Source organism: Maylandia zebra, linkage group LG3 (genome assembly GCF_041146795.1).
Source record: "Maylandia zebra isolate NMK-2024a linkage group LG3, Mzebra_GT3a, whole genome shotgun sequence".
Classification (NCBI taxonomy): Eukaryota; Metazoa; Chordata; class Actinopteri; order Cichliformes; family Cichlidae; genus Maylandia; species Maylandia zebra.
In genome coordinates, this window is record NC_135169.1 from 47,249,750 (window position 1) to 47,277,162 (window position 27,413).

Here is a 27,413-nt window from a genome sequence, read left to right on the forward strand (position 1 = left end):
GTAAACTAATAAAAGTTAATATGCAGCAAGCCTAGAAAAAGTGCAAAACTCCACAGCTGCTGAAAGTCACTGCCACAGACACTGGTGTTGTACAGCGTAGGCCGTAATAATTAAAATCATTATATCTCAGATACTGTAGCAGCACAAACGCTAATTTTACCTGCACAAATCAGCACAAACGTAGCACTAAAAAAGTAGACCATTTTGGTTTGTTTTGGAGCAGTCTGGGGGGATGGTGACCTTTGAATGACCTATAAAATAATGTTTAATATCTCGGAAACCAGAGCAGCACAAACGCTAATTTTACCTGCACAAATCAGCACAAACCTAGCACTAAAAAAGTAGACCATTTTGGCCCGTTTTGGAGCAGTCTGGGGGGATGGTGACCTTTGAATGACCTATAAAATAATGTTTAATATCTCAAAAACCGTAGCAGCACAAACGCTAATTTTACCTGCTCAAATCTGCAGAAACGTAGCACTAACCGCTCCGCCTATTTGCCTTTACGTTCAAGTGGTCAAAGAACGCGCAGGGTAGGTCTGGGTCCTGAACGCAAGGGGGCGCTCCAGCATCAGCGTAATCCCCGCTACTTACAGCGAGTCGGGAGGAACCAGCTCAGTGTGGAGACCTACTGAGCTGTGACAGCTACAGTAGGCCTGTCACGGGAATCCGTCACTAAAACCACTCTCCTACATGATGTGGCAAGAATAAGGACATGGGGTGTTTAGTCATCACAGTGGCATCACTGCGCAGTCAGTATTATTCTAATGATGTCGCTGCGGATTCTGTTGCTATAATAATAATAACAGAAAAACTAAAAACCCTTGCTGTAACCCAATGCTTGTAGTATCTCCTCTTTTATTTTAGGTGCACTGTGCTTATATGTTGGTCATAACAACATTAGTTGTACACTACAGCCAATGTCATGACATTTGACTATAACATCAGTTTATTACTCTAAGCCGTCTGGATTTACCTTAGTGTAATAATACGTTTCTGTTCAAACAGATGACCTCACGTTGACCTTAATGTGTACATGTTGATAATTTTAGGGTTACAGCTTATTTCATTACCTAATTCCACACAGTAAGCAGGAGAAAACAAGCAGTTCCGGCTACAGCAAATGTGTCAAAATGATTATGCCTCTCTAAGCGGGTTTATTTTTTTATTTATTTAATACCCCCCCCCCCCCCTTTTTTTTACGGTGTTGGCCTGTTAAAGATCCAGAGGGAGAGGGAGAAGGGGGCAGTGCTGTGGCTCTGCTGACGTGATAGAAAGAGAGAGAGGAATGTGCCGCTAATGAGAATATGACGTCAAGTCGGACAGATTACTACACAACACCGGAAGTAGCGCGCAGGGTCATACTCAGTAAACGTTTACATTTATTGTATTTCACTATCATTTTTGTTTTTACGTATCATAGAAAGTTAAGAAGAAATTAACGGCATTCGAGCCGTTAGAATATTATTTATACTCGTCTATTATTTGAAATGAGCTCTCACATTTTGTCAGAGTTCCCTAAAAAGTAATAGTAATGCAAATAAAAATCTTAAAGTCACAGTAAACCCAACAGTATAAAGACCTTTCATACAGTGCTTCTGAGTAAATGCTTAGGAAGCAATGACATAGCTACTTAAAACCGCCTGCTTCGAATTTTATTTTGTTTTGACGCTCTAACCGGAAGTAAGGTTTGTCATTGCCGCTCGCTTAGCGCCTCGGTGTAGTAGAAAACGGACTGCCGCTTGAGAGAGCAGGAGAGAGGTAAAGAAAAAAAAGCAGTGAAATGGTATAAAACTCGAGCCAGTGCAAGCCTAGTAAGGGGGAAGACGAGGAGGGACAACGCCAGAGGATTATTGTTCTGTCTGTAATTACCGTCAAAGTCCTGTAAACTCCCGCTTTTTGATGCTGTCCTCACGGAGGTTTGAGCCAATAACGGACTTATTGGTCGGCTGAACCATGCAGAGGCTGCTCCTCCTGAGTTTGGTGCTGAGTTTTCAAACTGGTAAGACTACATTTTCTCTTTCTTTCGAGCTCGAATAACTCAAATGTTTGTGTGTGTGTGTGTACATTAAGCTCAATGCACACCGAGCCTGTCTTTAGTTTTTACTGTGCGGTCTGTGTGTGTAGAAACTAACGAGAGGGGATCTGATATGATTTCATTCCCATATGAACCGCAGCGATGGATCACCTTGTGAGCGCGTGTAGCTGCGTACGAGCACGCAGAACGCGCGCGCGTGTGACTGCACCGCGGCAATTACGCTCTTTTTTTTTTAGGATTATTGTCGCGACTACAGGCGTTCGATTGTGTGCGCGCGTGCGTCTAACTTGAACATGACTGGTGTGGCGCGCGCTCACCGGCCTAAATGACCTTTTGCGTATTTGACAAACTGCCAGCGCCGTTACTCAGACGGGTTGTGAGGCGCTGAGGACGTGACGGGAATGACAGTGATTGACCAGCGCTGCTCTACATGCCAGCAGCACTTCCACGCTGCTATCGCCTCTGAATGGCGTGTCAGTCAATGAGAGCTCTGCCACCATCTCCTGTAGTGATCCTCTGTGCTGAGAGGCAGCCGTCTCCCCCCCGTTTCCCCTCTGTCTGCCTCGCGCACACACACCTCTCTCCTGCTCTACCTGTGCGCCTCATCCATTTCACCCTCTCCTTTGGCGTCCTTTGTGCATTTAAGCAGCAGTAGCCGCCATGCATCTGCACCCCCTCCCAACACACCAACACACACACACCGTACCTGTGGGGTGCCAGGTATGCTATTGGCTTATGATAATCACAGCTGTAGCCGAGTTGCTAGGAAACAGGAGGCTGAAGGAGGATGAGGAGAGGATAATTTCCCTAAGCTACCTGTTTGATTGAGGCATATCTGTGTGTCTTTGTGATTGCACAGCCACAGCAGACCACCTATACCCCCCCCCCCCCCCCCAATACACACACACACACACACCCCTTCCCTCACCTTGGATGACCGGGGAGTAATGCAATGCTGGCTGCTGGGCGGCCAGGAGACCACTTCATCATAGGTAGGGGGCGTGTTTGGAGGAAAGGAAGGTATAGAAAAGGATGATGTCACCTAGTCTGCCAGGCTTTGTATTTTTTATTTTTTTTGCTTCTGCTCAGCATCCACCCAGTAAGTGCTGCTGAGGGTTCACATAAGCACGCGAGGATGTACACGTACTAGGGAGCAGGTTCGTCTTCACAACATATTTGCCAACCGATGCGGCAGCACCACCACCGATCCCCCTCCTCGCCACCCTGACCCCTTGTTACTGTCACATGCCGTTCCCATTTCTCCCCCCTCATAAACCATTCAGTCCACATGACTGAATGTGCATGAGACACACTTGCTCGCAGCCTGTTTTACATGTGTGAAGCCCTGCGTCCCATTGTCTGCTACAGCTGTATAATCCATTATTACTCCACGCTGCGCTCTCAAACCAGGAGATATCTGCTCTCTGAAGGCTCTCCCCGAGACGTGATTAGCAGGGCCGTACATGAGGGCTCAAATGTTGCCCAGAGATTTTTAAAAACATTTTGCACTGGGCTACAAAAACAGAAGAGGAGTTGACATAATCCAGAAAGAGCTGGAATTCATATCACCTCCAAAGAGATAACAGTTGCTTTCGGTTTGGGAGCACAATTTCTTTTGCTTCTGATCCCCACTCTTATCTCTTCATTAGATGGGTAAAACAGTATTCCATAGCCTGCAATTTGCTCACATATAATTGGCTGCTAGTGTTAATGATTGGATGGTTATTAGTGGAGCAGCTAATTAAAGCTTTGGAATATCAGAATGTTCTAAGGTATTTAAAGTCAATGCAAGCGTTAGTTTGTCTGTACTAGCAGCAGGAGTGATTGATTCAGGATCCCAGCCTTGTATCTACATACCAGCCTAGTAATAAGTCCTAAGCAAGCGCTGCCATTAATGCTGCTGTTAAATGTTACTGCATAATCAATCATTGCGAATTCGCTCCTTTAACTTACTAATGAGCGTTCAAGCCCCGAGGTTGGACTCGCAGCACTGCACCTATAGCCAGACCTCGGGCCTGAAATGCTGACGCGGACAAAGGCTCCAGTGCAGGTGTACCATTTGTCAGCCTCTGTCCTTTTGTGCACATCCAAGCCACGAGCTGCTGCTGCCTGTACTGTACTCTCCAGCCCTGAATCACACAGCCGGGCTGTGAATCACAGACCTCAGACGGATTCCTGTGTTGTCCTCAGCTAAGAAAATATTCACATGCTGGAAGAGTCAGACACACTCAGAGGGGATTTTACACCCAGAGAAAGAAGGGTTCCTCAGGGGTTGTTTGATCAGAGAGGCAGTGGTTCAACTGCGATATGTTAATGACTCAAAGTGGGCTGTAATAGCTCAAATAAAAATGAAGAATTGGGAAAGGCTCATAAAGAATCCAGTGTGGTGCTAAAACACTCTGTTAAAACTGCTGATTTACAACATTACATACATTCTTGCCAGTAATAATCTGTGGCATTTCCTCCCTCTGAATAAATTCACAGATTTCTTATCTCTGATTCAGGCATGGTTTCTTTTTCATTAGCATGGGAATATCCCATATCACACAACATATGGCGCTTTTTTATTGTCCTCACAATAAATAAAAGAAGGATTCTGTAGTTAGTCTGGGCTGATCTCACATAGACGAGCCTCACTTTTTAGCACATGAATGCATACTAGGAAAACAATATCCAGGGATCAAAAGTTTGCCACAAAATGATGCGATTCATTTGTTTCGACTCAGATGATGGCTACGGGAAATTAAAAAAAGAGAGCGCAGCACTAGTAACTGATGAAGAATAAAAGTTCCACCTACAGAAACTTGTCCTCCAAGTGGATTACCACTTTACACAACTATTTATAGCGATATGATGCTTTTTGAAAGCTCGCTGCTACGGTTTTTGAGGCTAACGAACCAGTTTTTTTCCCCTATACTGAGCTCTCTGTGGCTCAGAGTGTAGATCCGGAGTGACAGACTGTATGTAGCGAGGCAGAAGTCTGTTTTTAATTTTGATCCCAGTGAGCAGAGATATAGCTCTGCTGCATCCCACCGTTAATATGCGAATTGAGGTCACGGTTTTTATGTGATTCGAATGAAGCCTATTTACCAAAAAAGCATCTCTAATTGACATTAGCCACTGAAAGCAATCACTGAACCAGCTGTAATATAATGTACATGTACGCCCGTTGTTCCCCATTGGGTTCCATTCAATCAAGAAATTCTTGGCATCTCTGTCCCCCGCGGGTGTTTGTCAATGTGTGACATGTTGATTGCTTCTCTCAGTTGATATGTTTGTTTAAGGGCATTCCTCTGGACACGAGTGTCCTATTATGTTTTTTCAAGTGGCGCTCGGGAGGAGGAACGTACTCGCTTGCTCTCGGATGATCCAGCGAAAACCTCGAAGAAGTATGCAGTTGGATAATTCGCCGTCAGACTTGTGGTCCGAGATGAATTCGGTCAAAAGCGGGCACGCTTACTTGCAAGCATCCTCAGCAGCTATGCACGTAAATGTTCCTCAAGTGAAGCCCCAGGATTTAAAGGCCTCATAATCTGATTGTGTTTGACAGGCCGGCGGCCAACAAGTTATAAAAAGAAAAAAGAAAAAAAAAACTTCCCCTTAAAAATGTTTCTTTATGCACAGTCCCCCGAGCAAGAGAGAGGAACACTTTATCACATCTGACTGAATCTATTGGCCTTGTTATTTTCCAACATGGCACAGCCACATTTCTGTAGCAAGAAACAATTTGAGGTGATGGAGGGGTTACAGGAAAAAAAATAGAAAAAACCCCCAAACTTTTGGAAGGCAGGAAGGGGGACAGAGAGAGAGGGGGGGGTCGTCCTTTGGGCAGGTGGGTGAAGCAGGAATCGAGAGTGATTGCACTCTTTTTTTTTTGTTTGTTTTAGAGGTGGTGAGGTGGGTGGGTGGCGGGGCAGTATTGAAGTGTAGGACGAGGTTGTGGATGAAAAGAAAAGCGAGCCGGGAGTGAGGAGAGAGGGACCAGGACGAAGGAGGAGGAGTGGTCGGGAGGCCAGCGGCATAGAGAAAGGGACTATTACTCAGGCTTGACTGCTCCCTCAGTGGGGACAGCAAAGCTGCTCATTCACACAGAATATGGTCGAGTCCGGTTCAAAGGCTACGTTTGCGCTGGAATCACAACTGATTGAACCCACATCTGAGGTGCCAGCCGAGCGCTTCCCCCGCTCCGTCCCCACTGAGGTTAATTGCCATTAGCCGGTGTCGCCGTTAACTTTCTTTTCTGCTCGTCTTTGACTTTCTGTCTCAGCGTGATCCCTTTTCTGCTTACCAAAGTTCATTCTTTCTCGCTTTCTGTTCCCTCCTGGACTTCTTTTTTTTCACTCCCCTCCCCTCCCCACCTCCACCACCACCATTACTTCTTCTCTTTCCATCTACCCCTTTCTCTCTTGCTCGCTCTCTAATAAGTTCCAGATGTGGTTCTTGCATTCCTCTGGTCGGTGGAGAGAGAAAGAGACGGGGTGGGGGGGGGTGTGGGGGGGGGGGGTAGGGGGTTGGGGGAAGAGTGTATGAGTCGGGGAGGCAGTGGGGGGAGGGGACAGGAGGAGAAGCACATGAATTAAAACAGGGAGCACATGATGAGGAAGAGGAGCCCATGTACTTTATCACACAAAGAAATGTGTGCTAGAAAACATGCACACACACAGAGGGAGAGCGTGTTAGTGTGTCTGTGTTTTTGGGGGGTGCGGGTCCTGTAACCTCAAAAGTTTTGGGACATTCTCCTCCTCCTCCTCTTCTTCCCTCTCTCCCCCGCCTCCTCCTCCTCACCCCCTCCCTCTTCAGGAATGTGGCCTACGCTGATGATGTCACTTCATTTCTCTGCTCTCCCAGTTTCTGCTGCTCAGCAGGGACAGGGTCTGAGAGAGAGAGAGATTTGACTTGTTCCATCCATCTTTCCTTTATGATAAAAGCATTAGGGTCAGCCGTCCAACTAAATCGGTTACCACAGCGCGGCAACGCTCGCTGTCCTCATGTCATCGACTATAACAGCCTGCAGGCTAAAATGTTGCGGACTGCAAATAATGAGCGAGCCGTCTTTTAGTTATAATAATCATCAATGGCTTCAGAGTCGAGTCCTTAAAACAATGTTCTGCGCGTGCTTTACTTTTGTCAGACTACAGCTGCCAACTTAATGCTCTACCCTCAAGGCTATGTTTACCATAACCCAGTGTGCCCAAGTTCTTAGAAGCAGATTAACCCAATTTACATTTTGCCAAGTCATCAGGAGTTTATATGAAGACACACTGTATAGCCAAAAGTACGTGGACTTCAACAATTTAGGGCAGGGGTGGGGAACTCCAGGCCTCAAGGGCCCGTGTCCTGCAGGTTTTAGATCTCACCCTGGGTCAACACACCTGAATCAGATGATTAGTTCATTACCAGGCCTCTGGAGGACTTCAAGACATGTTGAGGAGGTAATTTAGCCATTTAAATGAGCTGTGTTGGATCAAGGACACATCTAAAACCTGTAGGACACCGATTCTTGAAGCCTGAAGTCCCCCGCAACCCCTGCTTTATGGAAATCTTTCCTCAAGATCTTGGGCGCTGATGTTTGGCGATCTTCCAGTTTATCCCAAAGGTGGGGGGTGCAGCTGATTGGATGGAGGGTTCTGTGCAGGCTGGTCAAAGTTCTTCCACAACAAACTGATAATGTGATAAAGCTGGAATGTGTCTTTCCCAAACTGTTGGCAAAAAGGTGTTTAAAACACCACTGCGTTATTAAATCATTTTCTCTAACTGGAACGAGTTAAAAAGAACAAAAACACAAGTGCACTACAGTTTTGGGGACTATACCAGCTGTTGACAAAGTCTATTGCTGTTTTGTGTTATTTTTTTCTTCCATGCTTTTGCATCATATTTGACATTTTTTGTACGTCGTCTTAAGAATCTGACTAGGTAAGTAAACCATGAGTCAACTGCAGTTGTGGAACAGCTCAACATCTTGCTGTTGGAGTCTGCTGAGTTGGCCACCATTTGTTTTGTTGTCTTTTGGTGGGAGTGATTTTTAATTTTTAAAAAATTGTATGTTATTTTTTAAGTTTTCCAACTGCATTGCAACATATTGCCTAACACAAATATTTGGCCCACGTAGAAAGCTACGATACAGATCAGTGAGTTAAAAAAAGCAGATGTTTGCTTTTGTGAAAATCGTTTTCTGTATTTCTTATCCTCATCCCAGAAAGCCTCGCTTTCTAGTGTGTTTTGGTATCTGCTGTTAACAAAGAAGCTTTCTTTTCAAAGAGACACGAGACACTGGAGGTGATATTGGACAGGGGGGAAGGGGGTGGGGGTATGTATGAATATTATTACACTCTAGCAGGTCAAGGCCCCCAGCTTTTATGGGATGCTTTTACTGACAGATGACATTGCAAGAGGCTACAGTACATACCAATAAAATTAGATTGCTCTGGATTGAATTAAAGCAGACCTTGGAAGGGCTGATTTATTGATGGGATGCTGCTTGTAAAATAGTCTTGCTGGATTCTGTCTCTGCACCATACTGTAACACGAGGTGGATTGAGGGACCTTGCCTGCTTGCCCAATCGCGAGGATTTCGGAGGCAGTGTGGCTGCTAACTATCGTCAATGTGGAACCACTGCTGGGAATCACAGGTTCATTATGATATTGATTGTGCCATTTGAATTCGGTGGCGACCCATGTGGCGCAAGCTACACAGTGCATATCTGCAGAGTAGCAGCTTGATATGTATGTATCCTCTTGTTCCAGCTTATCCAGAGGACAGCTATTGTTAGTTCTGCTCACCCTTGGTTACAGCAGAGTATCTTTTGTCAGTCGCTCGGCACGCTAGCCGCACAAAGGCTTGTGGATTACCAGCGACAGGCCGGCTTTCCAGCGATTGAGCATATTCATGTGGCCGTAATGTGTCAGAAGCCTCATCCGTGAATTATCATATTACCCACTAGTGATCATAGGGTTGCCATGGCCACTGTGTCTATCATTGTGTCAGTGGTCCTCACTGGGCTGTAGCCATGGTAACAATGTCTGTAACAGAGGTTTGGTACAAATAAAGCTCTTCAGATGTGAAATGTATGAGTGGAGCCCCAGAGAATGGAAGGGTGGCACACGCACACTTTCCCAGCGCAAATATTCATGGAAAAACGACTCTGCACACCTTCACAGGAGCACGTGTGCACACAGTTGTATCAAAAACGGACAAACAAAGACCGAGGAATAATTTTCACCCCCCCTCTCCACCTGCTATTTCCAAATAAACCTGCCTCCAGAAGAAGAAAGATGTGCACAGAGATAGAAAGGGGGGGATAAGGTGGAAGGTGGAGGGGAGAAGGAGTAATAATTTCTAAGTAAGATGCCTGCCAGACAAAAGAAAGTGAATAAGCAATGAGGAAGGGGCATGGCCACAAAAGAGAGGAAGAAAAAGAGGGGTCGCTAACTGCAAGTAAGGGGGAGGACGGCTAGGTAAGGTGACAGAGGAAAGGAGTGAGCGGGCAGACAATGCGGCAAACAAAGGAAGGAGTCTCTGAGTCTTTCTGTTCTCTCTCCCCTCTGCCCTAATCTTCCCTGTGCTCCGTCCCCACCTCCAGGAGACACCTTTGTGTTTGAGTGACACGGTGTCAGCAGGCGCAGCGGGTCGCCTCCTTTCATTCGCTGCCTCTCTCCATCTATGTGACTTGCTTGTTCCTATAGCGCCATCACCATGGTGATGGGTTATTATGGCCATCCTGCCAGGCGGCCATGTTGTTGAAAGAAGACAGGCACAGGTGGTAGAGTTCCCACAGCCAGCTAAATAAATGGAGAACGTGAATACACTTGAGTTAGCGCTAAAAGCTTTGGCTGATTTATCAATTAGACATTAATTGATCGTAGTTTTGATAGTGGAAGGTTTGTTTTAGTCTTTAATTTTAATATTTGAAACAATCTGAGCACTGCAGGGTAAAATGTGCTATAGAAATGAACTATTTAAGAAGGGAGGTGTTCAGCTGCGTAAGTATCAGGGTTTGGTCTGAGGATAAACTGAATCTGTCTGCGCTAGGTTTGGGTGATATGTTTTTGCCCAATTTGCCAATCTGACATTGCCTGTCCAACAACTGGTGACTACATATATGTTTGAAGAGTTGTGTGTGCAACTGGTGCTTTGCTTCATGGTATTTAATATTGACCAGGTCTACACAGGACTTCATATGCTAGTCTCTATCTCAATTCAGCAAAAAGAATGGAGACTTCAATTTAGCCATGAGTTTTCATGGAAGCAGATCACTCAGTTAGTATAAAAAAAGCACGGTGAGCTGATTATCTCCTGTCAGGCCATGGAAGATTATTAATTTGGGTTATGATTATCATTTTTTACTCAATGTCCAATCACAGTGAGGGGAGGAAGGCGAATTCTATACCAACCAAACGTCACATCCTGCTTGTAACAGTGCTGAATAAGATTGAAGGATATGTCAATGTCACTGTTGAGTGGGTCTACCGCTGCCTCCATGTGCCTGAAAAGCACTTACTAGATGGGCCAAACACATGCTTCGGTATACACATCCCCTCAGTGGAAATGTAGCAATGGAATAGACCAGGATTTATATGGCAGTTTTCCTGTCTTACTGATGACCCAAAGTGCTTTAGACGACAAGACGTTTCATCTCTTGCATCACATACATTTTGTGCTGGCAAAACTTTTGAAGAACCAAAAAAAGACATAAAAATACTTATTATATTTCAGTGGCACGTGATGGGGATACATGAGGTGAGTAATAACAAACACACAGTGTTATTTCAGTATCTTAAACACTGATGTGGGTTCAGAAATACACAACAGGTGCTTCCCTGCTTATTGTTTGAAAGAAATAAGTAGTTTTAAAGAATCACCATAGACTCACATGTGAGTATATTTTATTGACCTAACAAAGAGACAATTAATAAATACATTGAATAAATATATTTATTTAATGTAATTAAAAATTCTTGCCATTCATCGCATATAGAGTAAATTAAAATGTATGTAGGCTACATAGTCTGAGTATTTTTACACGGTGCGGTAGGGCTTTAAAACCTCATATATCCAAATCAGTTTTTCAGGAAGAAAAAAACAAATATGATCACAGAGCGACACACACACAGCTACATGTACGCTATATACAGCAAACAGCGAGAGGGTGAGCCAGTGCTACTCCTATGGCTGCAACTTTGTCCTGAAACAATGATGTCATCCTCCATCACACTTCACAGCTCGGTGTCTGTGGACCTCGCCGTCTCTTTGTTCTCCCGCTCCTGCATCTCATTTTCGGCAGCCCCTCCATAGCACCAACGCATCGGCCACACACGGCGGCGATATGGAATTAGAGAGATAACAGAATCAATTTAGAGGGGATTGATTAATGGCGAACAGAGAGGGAGTGAGGGCTGAAACAGAGAAATAATGAGAGCCCAGCATAGCCGTCTGGCTATTAATTGAATAGGTGGAGGGAGGATGAGGTCATTGAAAAATGTTTTTTCAGGAAAATGGGTGTACCAAGCACGAGGGAGGGTTTCATCAGACACAGATGCACATACGCGGGTGCGCTCGTAGACGCGTTTGTACAGAAAACTTTTTTTGGGCAGTTACTTTACACGTCAGCTGTTGCTATGGTGACGCAAGTCCGTGATCCAGCCGAGGCGGGGGATTGGCTGGAGGAGAGCGAGGGAGAGGAAGGCAGGGGGACTTTGTCGGAGGGGTACGGGGAGGGGGCCAGACACAAAGATAATTAGATCGATGCATAACAATCCATACAAATGGCTTTTTATTTAATAGCATCTAATTCAATGAGACTGAATGCCACCAGTCAAGCCTTTGCCAGAACTGTGGATTGCATGGCATCACTTCCAGCTTTGTCTCATATCCCACTGAGGTGAAGCAAACGTGTGTTTAAAAGGTGCAAACAAGTTTTGACAGTCGCCACCTAACAGCAGAATGTGCGGCACTTTCAGAAATGGGGGACGTATAAGGAGCACACTCGCTAAAAATAGCTCTGAACGTCTTTGCACGCATAAACCTTTTCGGTGATTTTCAAATGGATGGTTCATTACCTTGCTATTAAAACACCATTGCGTGGTGCGAGAGGTGCTCCCGGGGGAAACTGCTGTAGTAGTTCACACTGTGGCGATGTGTGGCCATGCTTTTGGTGAGTCACCCGACGAGGCAGCATGCGCTCGCCTTTGGCTTTGTGTGTGCATTGACAAGCAGAGGTTGGTGTCTCAGTGTCTGCAAGGGGCTGTTGTCCTTAGCCCCAGATTAATCCTAATCCCTTTCCAAACTTTGGCTAGGGCTGTACTTAATCCCAGACCAAACCGAGACCTATTCCCAGCGGAGATGAAGATGCGCCGCTGGCTTGATGGTTTACGCCAAGCTGTGGTGTGATCCATGTTCAGGAAACCGCCTCTGTGTGTCAATTATATGGTTGGGGTTTTGAGTGGTTGTGTTTATGTGTGTGTTGACAGGAAATGGTTTGCCCATGTGGCGAAGGTTAGGTCATCCTTGCAGCCTATTTGTGTGCGGGCGCGTGCGTGTCTGCAAGCATCCCTTTGTGACCGTAGTTTGTGTGGGGACAGGGTGCTCGGAGTCTCCCGGTGGTGTCTTGGGGATCGGTGACTCAAAGAAATCAGGACACACTCTAAATTTGTCACTGCAGCATAACCCACATAATGAGAGAATACAAGCTCTCTTGCATGCACTCTCCTGTCTTTCCTTCACTCTGGCTACTCGCCGCTTGTAGATTTCCTTCTTTAAACACACAGAGACGAGCACATACACTCATGTTGACAAGTGTTAACTGTGTAATATGGAAATCAGAAGGCGATGAGCACATGTTTAAATGAGTCAATGTTTTCAGTCTTCAGCCTTTGCATGGGTGTTTTCTCTGCAGATTGTGTAGCCTCCACTCAGGAGTATTCAGTTTGGATTATGTTTTTGGTTTACTGAGGGAATACCTTCAGCTACCGTAGCAGAGGTGGTGGAAGGAAGGATTTACTTGCCCTCAGGCTACTGTCGAGGTTGCGGGGTAGTTTAAACCCAGATAAACTCTCTTTACACCATGTATAACTGAGAAAGGCTTGTCACGCTTTTTAAGACGCTATAAATCCACACTCCGCATCCCAGTAATTAGCTTTAGAAAAGTGCAACTTTCATTTAATTGGGGTGCATGCAGGAAAATTAAAGGACAAATCTACCATCAAAAATCTGCCATCGACAGTGATCTTTTTTTGTAATGGCAGGCAATATCCAAGCTAATTCTTCCTTTTCTACCTTAATCACCTCTGCATTAATGTTTTATTTACATTAACTGCTCAAGGCACACTGGATCTTTACACACTGTACCATCTCATTAGATCTGGCGTATGAGAAACAGATTCCAGCCACTCCTTTGATTTATCTTGTGCAAAGAGAGCATGCCACACCAACGTACTGCAATCAGCATTTCTTTATTTCCAATGGAAACGAAGACGTTGTTCATAATGACAATCCCACTGAGACTTATTATCCCTGCTGTGTTTTGTGTGTTTCGGCAATAGACTGTACAGACTTTTTTATGAAATCTCCTGAAGTCTTGATGGCAGTATTTTGGTTGCTGTCAGGTAGTCTTTTTTTCCTGGAGCCAAATGTAAATATATTTGGACAATAGGGCCGCCACAAACGATTATTTTGATAGTCGACTAGTCACCGATTATTTTTGCGATTAGTCGACTAATCAGATCATGCATCCATTGGACGTAAAACGTACAAATAAAATACTGAAAAAAGCCAAACAATAACATTTTAAGTTATGTATATATCATGTTTAACCTGAGTAGTGAAAGACAGCGGTGGGTTTGAAAACGATTTGCCAGGTGTCCGGTGTTCTCACGGGCTCTAGTGAGCCTAGAACCCCGGCTAGCTATCGAGCTAGTGGGTAACAGACGTCTCCGAAAATGTCGGAGCGCTTTTGAAAATATGTGGTGTCTTGATAAACTGAGCAGATATTTGAGGTTTACACAGCTACATTCTCGCCTGAAAATACGTTAAACGTTTATTTTGTCACCCAGAAAGAATAATAAGAGTAACATTAAAACTAACTAGCTGCCACCATTGTTGGAAACTGAGCAGGGCCGCGCTGGGCCACCCTATGAATTCTGGGATAGGTTGGGCCACGAAGTATACATCCGACCCATCCTTCAAATCTGGAGAAATGAAGGGCGCATTTGTCGGAGTCTTCGAATTTGGACAGCCTTCGTCGTGTCGCTGTAACGTAATTGGCCTACAAATGTGGGCAGAGGAGGATGTGGTTCCTGAATTTGGACACAGCTACGATACCAGACACAGCTTCTTCTTCTTCAGGGGCTTAACAGCAGCTGGCATCCTTGTACATGCAGTGCTGCCATCTTCTGTTTCAGTCCGTTATTACACTCTAGGATATCTAAGAGCATCTAGCTCAGTCTGCATCTTTTGGTACTCTTTTGGCTGTGTGGCTACACTCCAGACATAGATACCTATTTGAGACTTTTACTCACCAGAATTAAAGCAGACTTTTTCAGCAAATAGATCTATTGCACAAGAAATTCAGCTGACTAATTCCATTTTGGAACATGTATACAAAAGCTGGATGTAACCACTGTTACACTGATTTTACTCGCTGATTCTTTTGTGAAGCCCAGATCTTTTATTGGCTTTTCTTAAACGTCTTGGTTTTTTCAAACCGGATATGATGTGAATCCGACTGTGAAGCTGGGGAACGCCCTGTTCTCATTGCTTAAGAACTTGCAAATTGCAATCAGCATACCCTAGTTTATCCATAGGCCTTTGTACTAGTACAAGCCTTTTAGCAATGTAAGGAGTCTATAACTGTAGCCCATTAGTGATAATGCAGGTTTTCAGAACCTGGAAGCTACATCCATCTTTTATATACCGTCAGTGTTTTAGAACCAGCCTCCTGATGGGAGGAACTGCGGGCACTTAATTTTTCAGGTTCATTTTTCACTCGCGGTGTCTTCTGCTTGGTTTGAGCACATTGATTTGACTGTGCAGCTTGCAACTTTGCTTGATTTTTAAATCACAGCAATGAAAACCCATTAGAAAACAAACAGATCTAAAAAGAACATTAATCTGGCATTGCGTGCACGGGAGTATGTAACATAAGTTTTTTTCCAACGAAGCTGCACCCACTTCAATCAGTCAGGCAGCATACAGAGAAAAACATGGATACGAATCTTTAATAATGCAAATAACACAAACGTGTTTTCGTGTGTGTTAATGAGGAATCTGTTGCTTACGGTAAGAGGATATTGAAGGATGATTTCCGGCCCTTTAAGAATTGATGTTCTTTTAGTTTCAAAACAGACAGATGTAGATTCTAGTTTGATTGTTGATTTGTCAGCGTTAGACAGCAATCACAAGTTCCTTATTTATCTCAACACAGTGAGTCAGGCTTGTATTGAGTGCCCATTAGGAGGATCATGTAGCTTTGGACTAATGTGCTTGCTCACTACTGAGAGATGACTTTTCATTATTCTTAGTTAAAAGCCTTTAATTAAGAACATTTTACTCCCTTCTTCTCATGGCCACTCACTTTTGCTCTGTCATCTTTTTTTAATCTTAATTCATCGATTTAGTTCTTTGGGGTCCTCAGGGAGCAGATTAAGGACTAGAATATGTTTTTTGGGGCAACACACTGAATTATTCTTGGTATGCATGCTGCAAAGCTCCATCTGCATCCAGTTCCCTTTTCACCGTGTATCCTTGCACACCTCCATTATCTTCAGAATATTAATGTGCTGCACTGTCAGGAGCCATTGTTGTGATTGGTACAGAAATCTTTTTGCATGACTGGGTTCTTTTGTATTATCAGGCATATTGAACCTCTGCAGATCACACCAAATATGACATGATGGGGAGAGAGTGCATGTCTGTGTTTGTGAAAGGGATGGGGAATGCGAGAGATGGGCACTGAGGGTCATGATGGGGAGGCAGGAGGTGGGGTGCGGAGGCATATGGCAGTTGTTAAAAAAAGTGAGAGAGATGGAAACCTTTGGAAAAGCGCTGGAGGGCTCAAAGAGAGTGTGAGGGAATGAGTGAGAAAGAGGGTGTAAGGGAAACAGAAGGGCAAAACAAGTGATAAAAAAAAGTGGAGTGGACAAGTGAGAAGAAGAGATGGAAATGGCAGAAGGTGAAGAAAAAAGGAGTGAGGGGAAAAAGCGAGAGGAGAGAGAGATGGGTGAATGGGGGGATGAGAAAGAGAGGGAGAGAGAAAGTGCTAGAGGGCTGATATTTAATGTGATAAATGAGTTGTGACAGTCCGCCTCAAACCCCCTTCCAACCAGCAAAGGAGAAGCAACACAGAAATAGAAAGCATTATGGGTAAAAGGATATATACGGCGTTATGTATGTAGATAGAAAGAGAGAGGTGTGTACACACTGTAGGAAAGGAGAGGTGGAGGAAGCAAAAGGACAGTTATAGACAGAATTATAGATGTACAAAGTGAAGGAGGCGAGTGGGGATGCATACATATACACCAAAAGCAGGGAGTGACGCGAAGCAATTTGGGTAAAGGACGTACAACGTTACAGAGAGAGAACAGAAGAAGAGAGGCAATGACAAAGGAGGAGGAGGAAGGTGGGGGCTGGGGGGGGTGTACAATGCAGCAGTGGGTTAATGATCTACAGTACGAGATTCTTCGAAATAACAAGTGGGAGAGAGGGAAAAAATGGAGGCGAGAGACCGAATGGAAAGACTGAAGATTTGAAGCAAATCTTGCAGCGGCTGTCTCTCGTGTATCGTACGTGCACCATGTCTTCAGGGGACACCTAATTACAACTCGTCATCGTACTGCATGAAACAGTGGCTGAAGCCCCCCCCCACACACACACACACACACACCCGTTTTCCTCATGGTGGTAGTGGGCTACAAACTGGAGTGAGAGAGTGTGGTAGACAATGACAGCCACTGTAGTTTTGGTTGGGGAGTGGAAGCCTGGGAGATGACTCATAGGCAGGAATGAAGAAGGGAGAAACAAGAGGGAAACGAGAGGGAGGATCGGGGAGTTTTGGAGAAATAAAAGTCAGGAGTGAGGGAGAAAAGGGGGTGTGAGACACCCTATGGCTGAAGTTGTCAGTTTGATCTCCTCTCGTGAGTGAGCGTTGACTGCCTCTTCCACTTCATTCTTTCTCTTTCTTTCTTCTCCAGTTCTGCTCTGATTTGCTCTTTTCTGACACCCCTGTCTCACCACGCTGTTCTTTGCTGCCCTGTCACTTAATGCCCACGAGCCACTGTGTGATCAAACGTGGTAATTATGGCCTTCCGTTGCTGCTGGGAGAATAAAGTTTGAATCAATTAGCCATAAAAGGTATAGGCCGATACACTTGAACGAATGATTTTTACTTAAGCTTCTCTTTAGAGTGTACACATAAAAATATCTTATAATTCCATAACTTATCCCTCTGTTTTCTCCACCAGTTTGGACAGCGAGATTCTCTCAGGAGCCAGCAGACCAGTCGGTGGTGCGGGGCCAGAGGGTGATCCTGTCCTGTGTTGTATTCAACTATTCTGGCATTGTTCAGTGGACCAAAGATGGCTTGGCTCTGGGCATTGGAGAGGACCTCCGAGGTGAGACATCATACAGCCTCCCGAGGCCCTTCTTTCACTCAGTTAAGCATGTGACTAAGATTGTTTTATTATTAAAGCTGATTCTGATATCTTTGGATCGCAGCAGCTCTCGGGCTACGTTTCATGCTGCGTCTTTAGAGAAGCAGAAATTTTGATAGTGTCTGGACTTTTTTCCCCCCCCTGATTCTCCATTCATGAGGTGTCTGGCCTACAATATTTACAGTGCACATGGGTAAAGTTGTACTGTGCTATGGCACCAAGCTAAAAGTGGGACTCCAGAAGGCATCAAGGTGCTACAATTGTTTAGTTTCTTTTTGTTTTGTTTGTGTGACTTTTTCTGACAATCAGCAAAAATTGGAAATGCACAAACCAAAGTACATGCAAGGCAAACGGGATGACTGAATTCCACCTTAATGAGAGCTTCTGCACCTGCCACAAAGTCCGAGTAGTAGGGCAGTTATTGGAATAGCTTGATAGCATGTTGAAAGGCTATAGAAATAGTGCAGTGATTTGCTCTTAAAGTTTGGAGGTTTTATTAAAAGTTCTTTAAAGCCATGTGAGTCTCAGCTGTGCTTTGGGCTAAATGTGATCATCAGCACAAAACTACCGTCTATGATGGCCTCACAAAATAAAATAGTTAGCAAGACAAAGTTGCTAGAAGCCTGCCTCCAACATCATGGCCTTGAAAGGGTTTTTCAATTGGACTGGTTAACACTGAGGACTGCCACTGATATTTGTTTTTGTAATGAATTAATCTGCAGAGTACTTTCTTGATAGGGTAATGAATTGCTTTGTCTAAAAGTAAACTGGTAATAATTTCCATAACCCAATGCCACATATTCACATGGTTTTAGTTGACCAACAGTAACCACCAAACATCATCCATTCAGTGTGATGCTGTGTATGCTAAAGAAAAACAGTTAGACTTTCACCGGGTCTATGCTGTGGCATGGTAGAAACATTGTTGCTTTTGTTTCTCTTGTGGACTTTGAGAGTTTTGTTAATAAAGCCACATTGTGAATGATACACTCTTGCTCAGTGTTACTAAAGCCTGTCTCATTGTAACTGTGGTATCTACTGGTTACTAAGTGTTTTTGCTGGAGAAAATGTTGGTTACAGGTGTGCCTGCGCGAGTTTCCCACAGTGATAAAAGAGGATACTGTCATATTAAAAAAGACACAGATGTCGCATCACTTACTGTTTATTACACTCACAAATATCCTTTTTGATAAAGTTAAGGCTGGACCAAGTATAGGCTGATAGGGGCTCATTTCATTGTTGGGCTGTTCTCCAGAATCCTGCGAGTGTCTTTGCATTATAATTCAAAGCACCTTGAGGTGATTTGTTGTGATTTGGTGCTATATAAATACACCAGAATTGAATTGGAATCAGATTGTTGTGGCACACTGTGTACATCATTCAGCTTATGATATTTTTAGCCATTTCCTCCACATATCTTCAGTTTTTTTGATGGGAATTTCTAAACTCCCTTGGGCAGGTTTTGTAGACACCCTTCATTTTGACTAAGGAACATCACCACCTCTGTATTATTAGCAGTGGGTGACACTGATTAGCTGCCTGCTGATTTTTATTGAAAGGGCGATTCATCGCTATATACGTAACCCTCCTTCTGTTATGAAGCTCTCTGCCTGTACTGTTTCCATTTTTACCTCACATGATTCCTAGTCTGATTTTGCCTGACTTGGGCAAAACTCGGGGGCAAATGATGCATCTCATCGCTTGTTTCTAACATTGTCAGAACTGCACTGATTAGCCCAAAGGGACTAATGCTGGGGCTGTGCAATTACTGGTCTAAACAAGTGGGTACATTTTTAACTGATTGGTCCAGAGGGGCACTGCATCATCTGTCTCATGTTGTTGCCTTGTATTTGTTGTTATTGTTTTTCTGCAGATGTTGTCAATTTATAGTGTACACATTTTTTTCTGCTTGGCTCTGGATTACTTTTGTTTCACCATTTATTCCTCTCCTCTCCTCTCCTCTCCTCTCCTCTCCTCTCCTCTCCTCTCCTCTCCTCTCCTCTCCTCTCCTCTCCTCTCCTCTCCTCTGTCATCTTATTCCTTTGTGACCTTCCCATCTAAGATCCCTTGTTCCTTTCTTTCTCCTTTGCTCTCCTTCTTTCAGCTGCCACTGTTGCACTGAGGCCTCTCTCATATTCTTCTTTTAACTTGTCGGGCTCGTCTCTCCTTAGCTTGACACACTCTTATTTCATCCCCTCCTCTTTCTGTCATCCTTTCTGTCATTTCTTTCTCCTTCGGCCTGTCCTTGTCTGTCCTGCCTTTTCCTCATTCCTCCTTACTTTAGTTGATTCATATTATTACTGTAACAGTCTAGTGCCTAAAGCTTGAAAAACAAACCCCCCCCCAAAAAACAAAAACGTGAATGAACACTGGCCACTTAGTGCACACATACTCTCACTGTGTGTGTGTTGTTTGTGTATGGAGCACTGTCCCTCTGCCCCCCACCACCATCCCTGCTTCTCTGGGCTTTTCATACGCTTTCTCGCCCTCAACATTTCACATGCAAATGCACGCATATACAAGGCACACGCATGCACAAATGCATGCAGAAAGAAGGACGCGCAAGGTTAGGCGAGCTGCAAGGCTCAGTTCAGAGGCTGCACATGCAAACGGCAGCAGAGATCTATTTTTTCACATGTGAACTACGTCTGGGCAGCAAACATGAATTCTGCACCATGGACTAGAGTCGATGTGAGTCCTCTAAAACGTTGCTGTCATAATGCATTCATCTTTTCCCCCTGCTGGGTAAAGAGAGCAGGGATGCCACCTAATGGTGAGAATGTATAGTGTATTGTCACACAACTGGGTTGTATGCTGGATGGGGGAAGGGAAGATTACAAGGCTGTGTCTCGTGTGTGTGTTTTACTGTGCATGCGCATCGTGAAACTAAGTGAATGCATGCTTGTTTTTTTTTAAAATCAGTCACGTCATGTGGCCGTGCTTTGCTCTGTTGTCCTTTACGCTGATGGTTAAAAGGTCCAATTTCTACCTCACGTATGACACATATCTGATGATTGAAATCTGCGTGAACTTCAGCAAGCTGCAAGATATTGCAGAATATGTTGGGCCCTTGAAGCATGTGACTATGGGTAGTTAGTATTTGAAGGTTCAAATATAAAAGATGAATAAAATAAAAAAACATAAGCACACAAGACAACATTGATACGTGGGAATAGATTTGAGACTACAGCTAAAATGTCAACATAAGAGTGGAAATACAGATTAAAAATGTCCCTGTTGCTTGTCTTTTTATTGTTTTCAGATGTGCCGGAACCCTAAACAGATATACAAAGCAAGCAATAATATAATATGCACTCTTTGTTTGTTGTGAAGCTATATCCTTGGTTTGTGTATGTGTGTTCCCAGCCTGGCCCAGGTACCGTGTGCTGCGGGTCCAGGAGTTGGGCCAGTACAACCTGGAAATTCTGTCAGCTGATCTGTCCGATGACTCCCTGTATGAGTGCCAGGCGCCAGATGCTGCCCTGAGGTCCAGAAGGGCCAAACTCACTGTCCTCAGTATGTTTGTGTGCATCTGTGTCTTTGCACATGACTATGGGATGCACGCGAGACGGTGTTTGATTCTAACTGCGCTCTTTTTCTGCTGCAGTCCCCCCAGACGACCCAGTGATTGATGGGGGTCCGGAGGTACTGCTGAATGCAGGGGAGTCCTACAACCTGAGCTGTGTGTCTCGAGGGGCAAAGCCGCCCTCCATGATCGAGTGGCTCAAAGATGGTCTACCTGTGGAGGGGGCTAACAGCATCACTGTAAACCTAAAAAGACAAACCCACACATGAGCCTAGAAATACTGAACACACATACACAGTATCTGCAGTTCTAACACTCCTATATGTGCGTATCTCTCTCTGTCTTCCTATCCTCCAATCATCAGGAAGTGCTTCCAGACAGGAAGCGGGTGACCACACGGAGCTATCTGCCTATCCAGCCGGTTGACACCGATACTGGGAGGAACTACAGCTGTGTGGCCACCAATCTGGCTGTTCCCACTGGCAAAAGCACAACCGTCACTCTTAACGTGCACCGTAAGCAGTGATTTTCTTAATACAGACAAGTTAGCAAACTGAGAAGAAAAATAATATATTCCACATCTCATTCAGATTCCTTGACTGAAGGATAAATACATATATTAACAGCAAATATTGACTACAGAGACAAACACAAATATAATGACTGTTCCCCCTGCTACTTTTATTATTATTATTTTTATGACAAAAAAGAACAAGCATCATAATTTTGAATGTATACCATCTGCCACCAGATAAAAGCTTTTATAGCAGCTATTAAGTAATGCGCGGCAGCCATTTTGCATCAGCCTGTCCTCCAGATTGCTGCATGCATTAGATGTGCTAGGGCCTGGTCTTATGTGAGTCTCTTTTGCTCTCTCTCTCCTCCAGATTCACCAATAGTGACCTTGTCCATTGAGCCTCGCTCTGTCCTAGAAGGGGACAGAGTCACTTTCACCTGCCAGGCTCACGCCAACCCTCCTATCATGGGCTACAGGTCGGCTTCATTCTCATTTTCAGCATGCTTCTTAAAGTAGCTGCTACAAAGTCAAAGTGACAGATTTTAGTTTCAAACTAAGTTATCAAACAATTTTAGGTTTCAATTCATGTCACACATGCTACTCATCTTTGTGTTTTTCCGGGTTTTTTTTAGTACATCTAACGCACTGTATTAAATCCTAGATGGGCTAAGGGCGGCGTGGTGCTGCAGGGTGCCAGGGAAAGCGTGTTCACCACCAAGGCCGACCACTCCTTCTTCACCGAGCCGGTTTCATGTCTTGTTTTCAATGCTGTGGGAAAAACCAACGTCAGCATCTTGGTGGACGTTCACTGTGAGTCACACTGTAGTCATCTCACTATGTTCAATAAGTTGCGGCCCACTTCACTCACTACGGTCCAGAGTCAGAGGGATAAAACACACCGTTGTTGTGTTTCTTTTTCTCCGAGTAGCTTTTCCCCTTTTAGTCCTACTGCATTATTACTCTCTCTCTCTTTCAATCTCTGTCTCCAGTCGGTCCAATCCTGCTGGTGGAGCCACAGCCAAAAACAGTAGATGTTGACTCTGATGTGACCCTCAACTGCAAATGGGCTGGAAACCCTCCGCTCACACTCACCTGGTTCAAAAAGGGTTCAAACATGGTAAGAAGCTAAGAGCCCACGCTTTGCACATTTTCCTCTGTACTTGTGCTCACACTGTTTTTACAGGTCACACTTTCTTCCCAAGTGTTTACAAAAGCGCCCGGTCATCGAAAAGCATTATGTTATATTTTCAAACACCATCTTTTATATTTATAACTTACATGAAACTAGGTTTTGATTTGTTGTCTATAGTAATATGATTCCAATTTAGTAACTCTATCCTAATCTATAATCAGCAAAAGGTATTAATAATATTTAATATTTCAATTATGTCAATAAAGTTATTTTCAATTTGAATTTTAGAAAATCTGTTTGTTGACAAATGTCTGGTTAACTATTAGTAACTTGTCGCTCACATCTATTGTATTTCCCCCCCAAAAATGGTAAATTTAGTTGGTGTTTGCAAATAATAACCTGTATGTAAAAAATGAGTGTAGTGATCATGACATCACTCACTGGTTTACAAAGTACCATTTTTTTATGGAGGATCGGGAGATGATGATTTCATGATTTAATATTGACTTGTGGAAAAAACTATGAGCTAGAAAATAAGACATTAATACAATAATTCATTATCTGATCATTTCATGGACAATAAAAATGGGAATTATAGATAAATATTTCTAAATTAACTATTAATATATTAATAAATACTTCAAATAGAAAAAGGATTTACAGAAAAAATCTCAATAAACTCTCAATAGGAAACCTCATTTAACCTCATGTAGTTAATAAGCTATTGGATTAGCTGCTCCAGTTAGCATTTAAGTAAATGTTTGTGCTTGTTTAAGGAGACTTAACCTCGTGTATGACTGAGCCTGTATAAGAAGTATGCAAAGGGACACTGCAGTGAAATGATCCTCTAAGTGTGCTCTGGTGAACTCAGCCTGACCACCTGTTATAAATAACGTGCTAACATGGCTAACCGTAGCATCACTTTTAGCCTCATGTTAGCTTTTGAAAATATTACTAGCACTAGCTAGCTATCGTTTTTAGTAAGCTAATTTGCTTTTCACAAACAAAAAGCCTGTCACATTTACACACAGTGTTAGAGCAATCACTGAAACATACAACCTTTAAAATAATTATTAAAATGCTCTCATCAGTCCAGATATTACCACAAAACGTTCTGATGCTTAAAAGACTTTAGACAGGGTGATTACAATGACAGAACAGCAGTTCAGTCATTTCTTTTATTATTGATATTCAACAAAGTCTGAAACACTGAATTATGAAAGTGCAGGAAAGCCAAGGACACGTGATTTCTGATAGACGGATCATAAATGGCCCAGCATTTTTCAAAGAATGCAAGCTGTCCAATTGTATGTTGGTATTGTTTCTGGAAATTGCACAGTTGGATTGATCAGTTCTGCAGAGCAGGGAATGGTACAGCTCAGGGATGAAAACTCTGTCTGTTCATCATCTACCTGAAATTGAGTTATTCATTATTTTGTCTGTTCCTATATCTTGTGCTGCTCAACAGAGCTGTAGACAGGTATAGACTTCTGGCTGATCTTGATGAGTGGTTGTTGCACAGAGGATGCAAAACACTGATGTTTGTCTCCTCGCCAGGATTAAGCCATCCCTCAGCTTTAAGGTGAAGGAAAGTGGCATAGAAGAGATTCAAGGAAATATTCAAATACGTTCCTCAGCAGCTGCTGATGAATTCTAAAAAGAAAGAGTCAAAAATACTTGCAGGTCACTTTCACCATTCACTTAACAGTGACATCCAACTGCTGATACATTTGAATAACTCTGATGTATAAAAGAAGATTTGGCAGATTTTTCATGGGTGCAACCCACATACACAACTCTGCTGCTCAACCGACAAATGCATTTTCTTTACAAATGTGGCACAATTTAAGGGAAAATAAACAGGCTTTCAAATGGTTTGAGATTTACTGACAATAAGCAAATCTACCAAACTCATACATCAGATGTGGTGTGATTTTGCAGGACTTACGGTATGTTATTAAACCTTTGATGGCTAGGTGTACAGTGCTCCTTAAATGGTTTTCATTGCTTAGATTTGTGTCAAAGTGCGTGCACTTGTGTAAGTAAGACAAATGAACTGAAATCAATAGCATCATCTTTAGCCTTTCTCTTGATAGAGCGCAGCAATACAAGGACTGACAGACATAATCGCCCTGTCAAGTCTTTTAAGGCTTCAAGTATCAGAAAATTATGTGTTAACATCTGGACTGATGAGCCCGTGTCTACTGCCATTTTTGTTTTACACACAATTCCTCTTTTTAAATAGCATTTTTGAAAATCAATTCTTTACACTGTAAATTTGAAATGTTTTTTTATTGAGAGTTATTTTTGTTCTGTAAATCCTTTTTTCTATTTGAAGTATTTATTAATGGGATAATAGTTAATTTAGAAGTATTTATATTTCTTATATATTCTTTCTTAAATATCTATAATTCCTCCTTTGGATGTTGATTAAATTACTGTCTAAATAAATAAAATAAACATCACAAAATGCTTTATTTGATCTCTGAGTCTTCTGGACCTCCATATTTTTGGCCAACACCCTGTTTCTTTTTTTGTTTTCTTCTTTTTTGAGTTTAAAATGATCTGAGATCTAAGCCATTATAGAGGGAACCCTATTCTAACCTTTGCAGAAAGGTAAAGCAGGCATTTATGGAATGAATTTTGGTGTGTGTCACTTTGACTCTTTATTTGCCAAAACTTTAACACAAGCTTTTAATAAAAGCAAAAATAATGCTTCTGTTTTGCCTAGGGTTAGAGTTATGGTGGGCACCAATGACAGCTCAGATCTCAGAGGCTCAACATGGGGCTCTTTGAGGATTGACTTGCATCTGGAACCAGCCTCTAATGGTTATTCGGCACACTGCAGTTTCTGGCTTTATATCTGACTGAATTTTTGAGGATCAGCAGTTACCTCTTTGTGCTGTTGCTACCATAAGTGTCACCATGGACTGTTTGGTTAGCAATAAGGCTGTTTATGTTAGCTGCGGTGACTTACAGTGGGGAAGAGACCATCACTAAGACAGTAAAAGAAATGGGCTTGTTACATGTCTTTGTTTGGAAACTGTGGTCTGCCTTGGCCAAAAACCACATCTGTATAATCAAACTCGTTCAGGTGTTTTTCTTTCTACATGCTTACATATTTAGACATAATTTAACATGGCTAATTTTCAGATGGATTTGGTTGCTAAGCGTCTTCAAAACCTTTGTAATAGGTTAAAATTGGATGTGCATGTTTGCATTGTTGGCAATTTAGAGTCAGAGTGGAAGAACATGTATACTTAAATACTATCTACGATGGGATCTTTTGAGATAATACACATGGACCTTTTTTCTCCCTATACACTGTACATGTGGACCTTTATTCTGTTTATTCCTTGCTGCAGTTTTGCAGATGCCTTGTTTATATTTCTTTTTTCACTCCCCCACAGGTTCTGAGTAACAGCAATCAGCTGTTTCTGAAGTCGGTAAGCCAGGCGGATGCTGGCCAGTATGTATGCAAGGCTATCGTCCCACGGATTGGAGTAGGAGAGACTGAGGTCACGCTCACAGTCAACGGTCAGCAAACATCAACACAGTTTAATGTGTCACTGCTTGTAAACGAAAATGTTGTACTTTCGAAAAGGTCAGCGTCTCTGTAATTGAAAGAAAAAAAAATTGCTATATGTCTAAAGTGGTGGGCACTTGTTTTTGACCATCCTACACCTCCTTTTGAACAGGTCCGTAAGGTCAACAGTTAAAAAAAGAAACGAGTGATAAGCTTGGGTTTAGCGGTTTTTAGTAGTTTCTTTTACATTTTTGTTAAATGCATCCACATGTTCTCTCCCTGCAGGCCCACCCATCATTTCCAGTGATCCAGTCCAGTATGCCGGGAGAGGAGAGAGAGGAGAGGTGAAATGCTACATAGCTAGTACACCTCCTCCAGATAAGATAGTAAGTGAAAGGAAATGTGACTCATTTGTGGCAAAAAAAACCCGAAGATAATTTTTTCTACATTTTAGTCCAGACCGAGAAAAACGCCAAACCAGGAGAAGCTTTGGTCACAGAGACAACAAGGTTGTGCCTTTTAGTCCGACAGCAGTATCTATTTTATGGTTACTGTACCTTCCTTTTCGTAAATGGTTCTTTTCCTGCATGGCGAATGCTTTTAGGCACCGACACTGTCCCCTTTTCTATTTGAGTGGTGACTCACCCTTAAACTCTCCTAGAATGTTCTTCCATCCCATCACATAAACAAACCAACACTAAGCCGGCCCGCTTTTAGCTCTGCGTCAGAAATCGTCCTGGATGCTTTCCCTGCTTGGTTGTATCAGAGAAGCGCAGCAGTAGTAGCTCCGCGGCTCCCCCGCCTCTGTGACTGATCCATCCTGACTTGCGTTGCACGCTTCTAATGCAAGTGGCGGTGGTTTGGGCAGAGAAAGATTTATAAAATATAAAAGACTGGGGAAGAACAGTTGTCCCAGTATACGCCACAGCCAAGAGAATCTCCTTCTCTCGAATAAGTGGGCAGATTATGGAAACATGTGGGCTTATGTATAATTAACTCACCTTAGCGCAGTACTTCAGTGCTGAATAATAC

The 27,413-nt window shown here is 43.3% G+C and overlaps 1 protein-coding gene across 3 annotated transcripts in view; it reads left to right on the forward strand.

The window, feature by feature from the left end:
• Positions 1 to 1,711: 1,711 nt before the first annotated feature.
• kirrel1a (kirre like nephrin family adhesion molecule 1a) overlaps positions 1,712 to 27,413 on the forward strand; it is a 32,582-nt gene continuing 6,880 nt past the window's right edge. For all 3 annotated transcript variants that reach the window (XM_004567098.4, XM_004567099.4, XM_076881958.1), the window contains exons 1-10: positions 1,712 to 2,002; positions 17,492 to 17,641; positions 21,047 to 21,196; positions 21,288 to 21,445; positions 21,571 to 21,721; positions 22,094 to 22,199; positions 22,385 to 22,533; positions 22,713 to 22,840; positions 26,266 to 26,392; positions 26,667 to 26,767. In XM_004567098.4, coding sequence (XP_004567155.1) covers positions 1,957 to 2,002; positions 17,492 to 17,641; positions 21,047 to 21,196; positions 21,288 to 21,445; positions 21,571 to 21,721; positions 22,094 to 22,199; positions 22,385 to 22,533; positions 22,713 to 22,840; positions 26,266 to 26,392; positions 26,667 to 26,767 — 1,266 coding nt within the window. In that variant the 5' untranslated portion in view covers positions 1,712 to 1,956. The remainder of the gene's footprint in view (positions 2,003 to 17,491; positions 17,642 to 21,046; positions 21,197 to 21,287; positions 21,446 to 21,570; positions 21,722 to 22,093; positions 22,200 to 22,384; positions 22,534 to 22,712; positions 22,841 to 26,265; positions 26,393 to 26,666; positions 26,768 to 27,413) is intronic.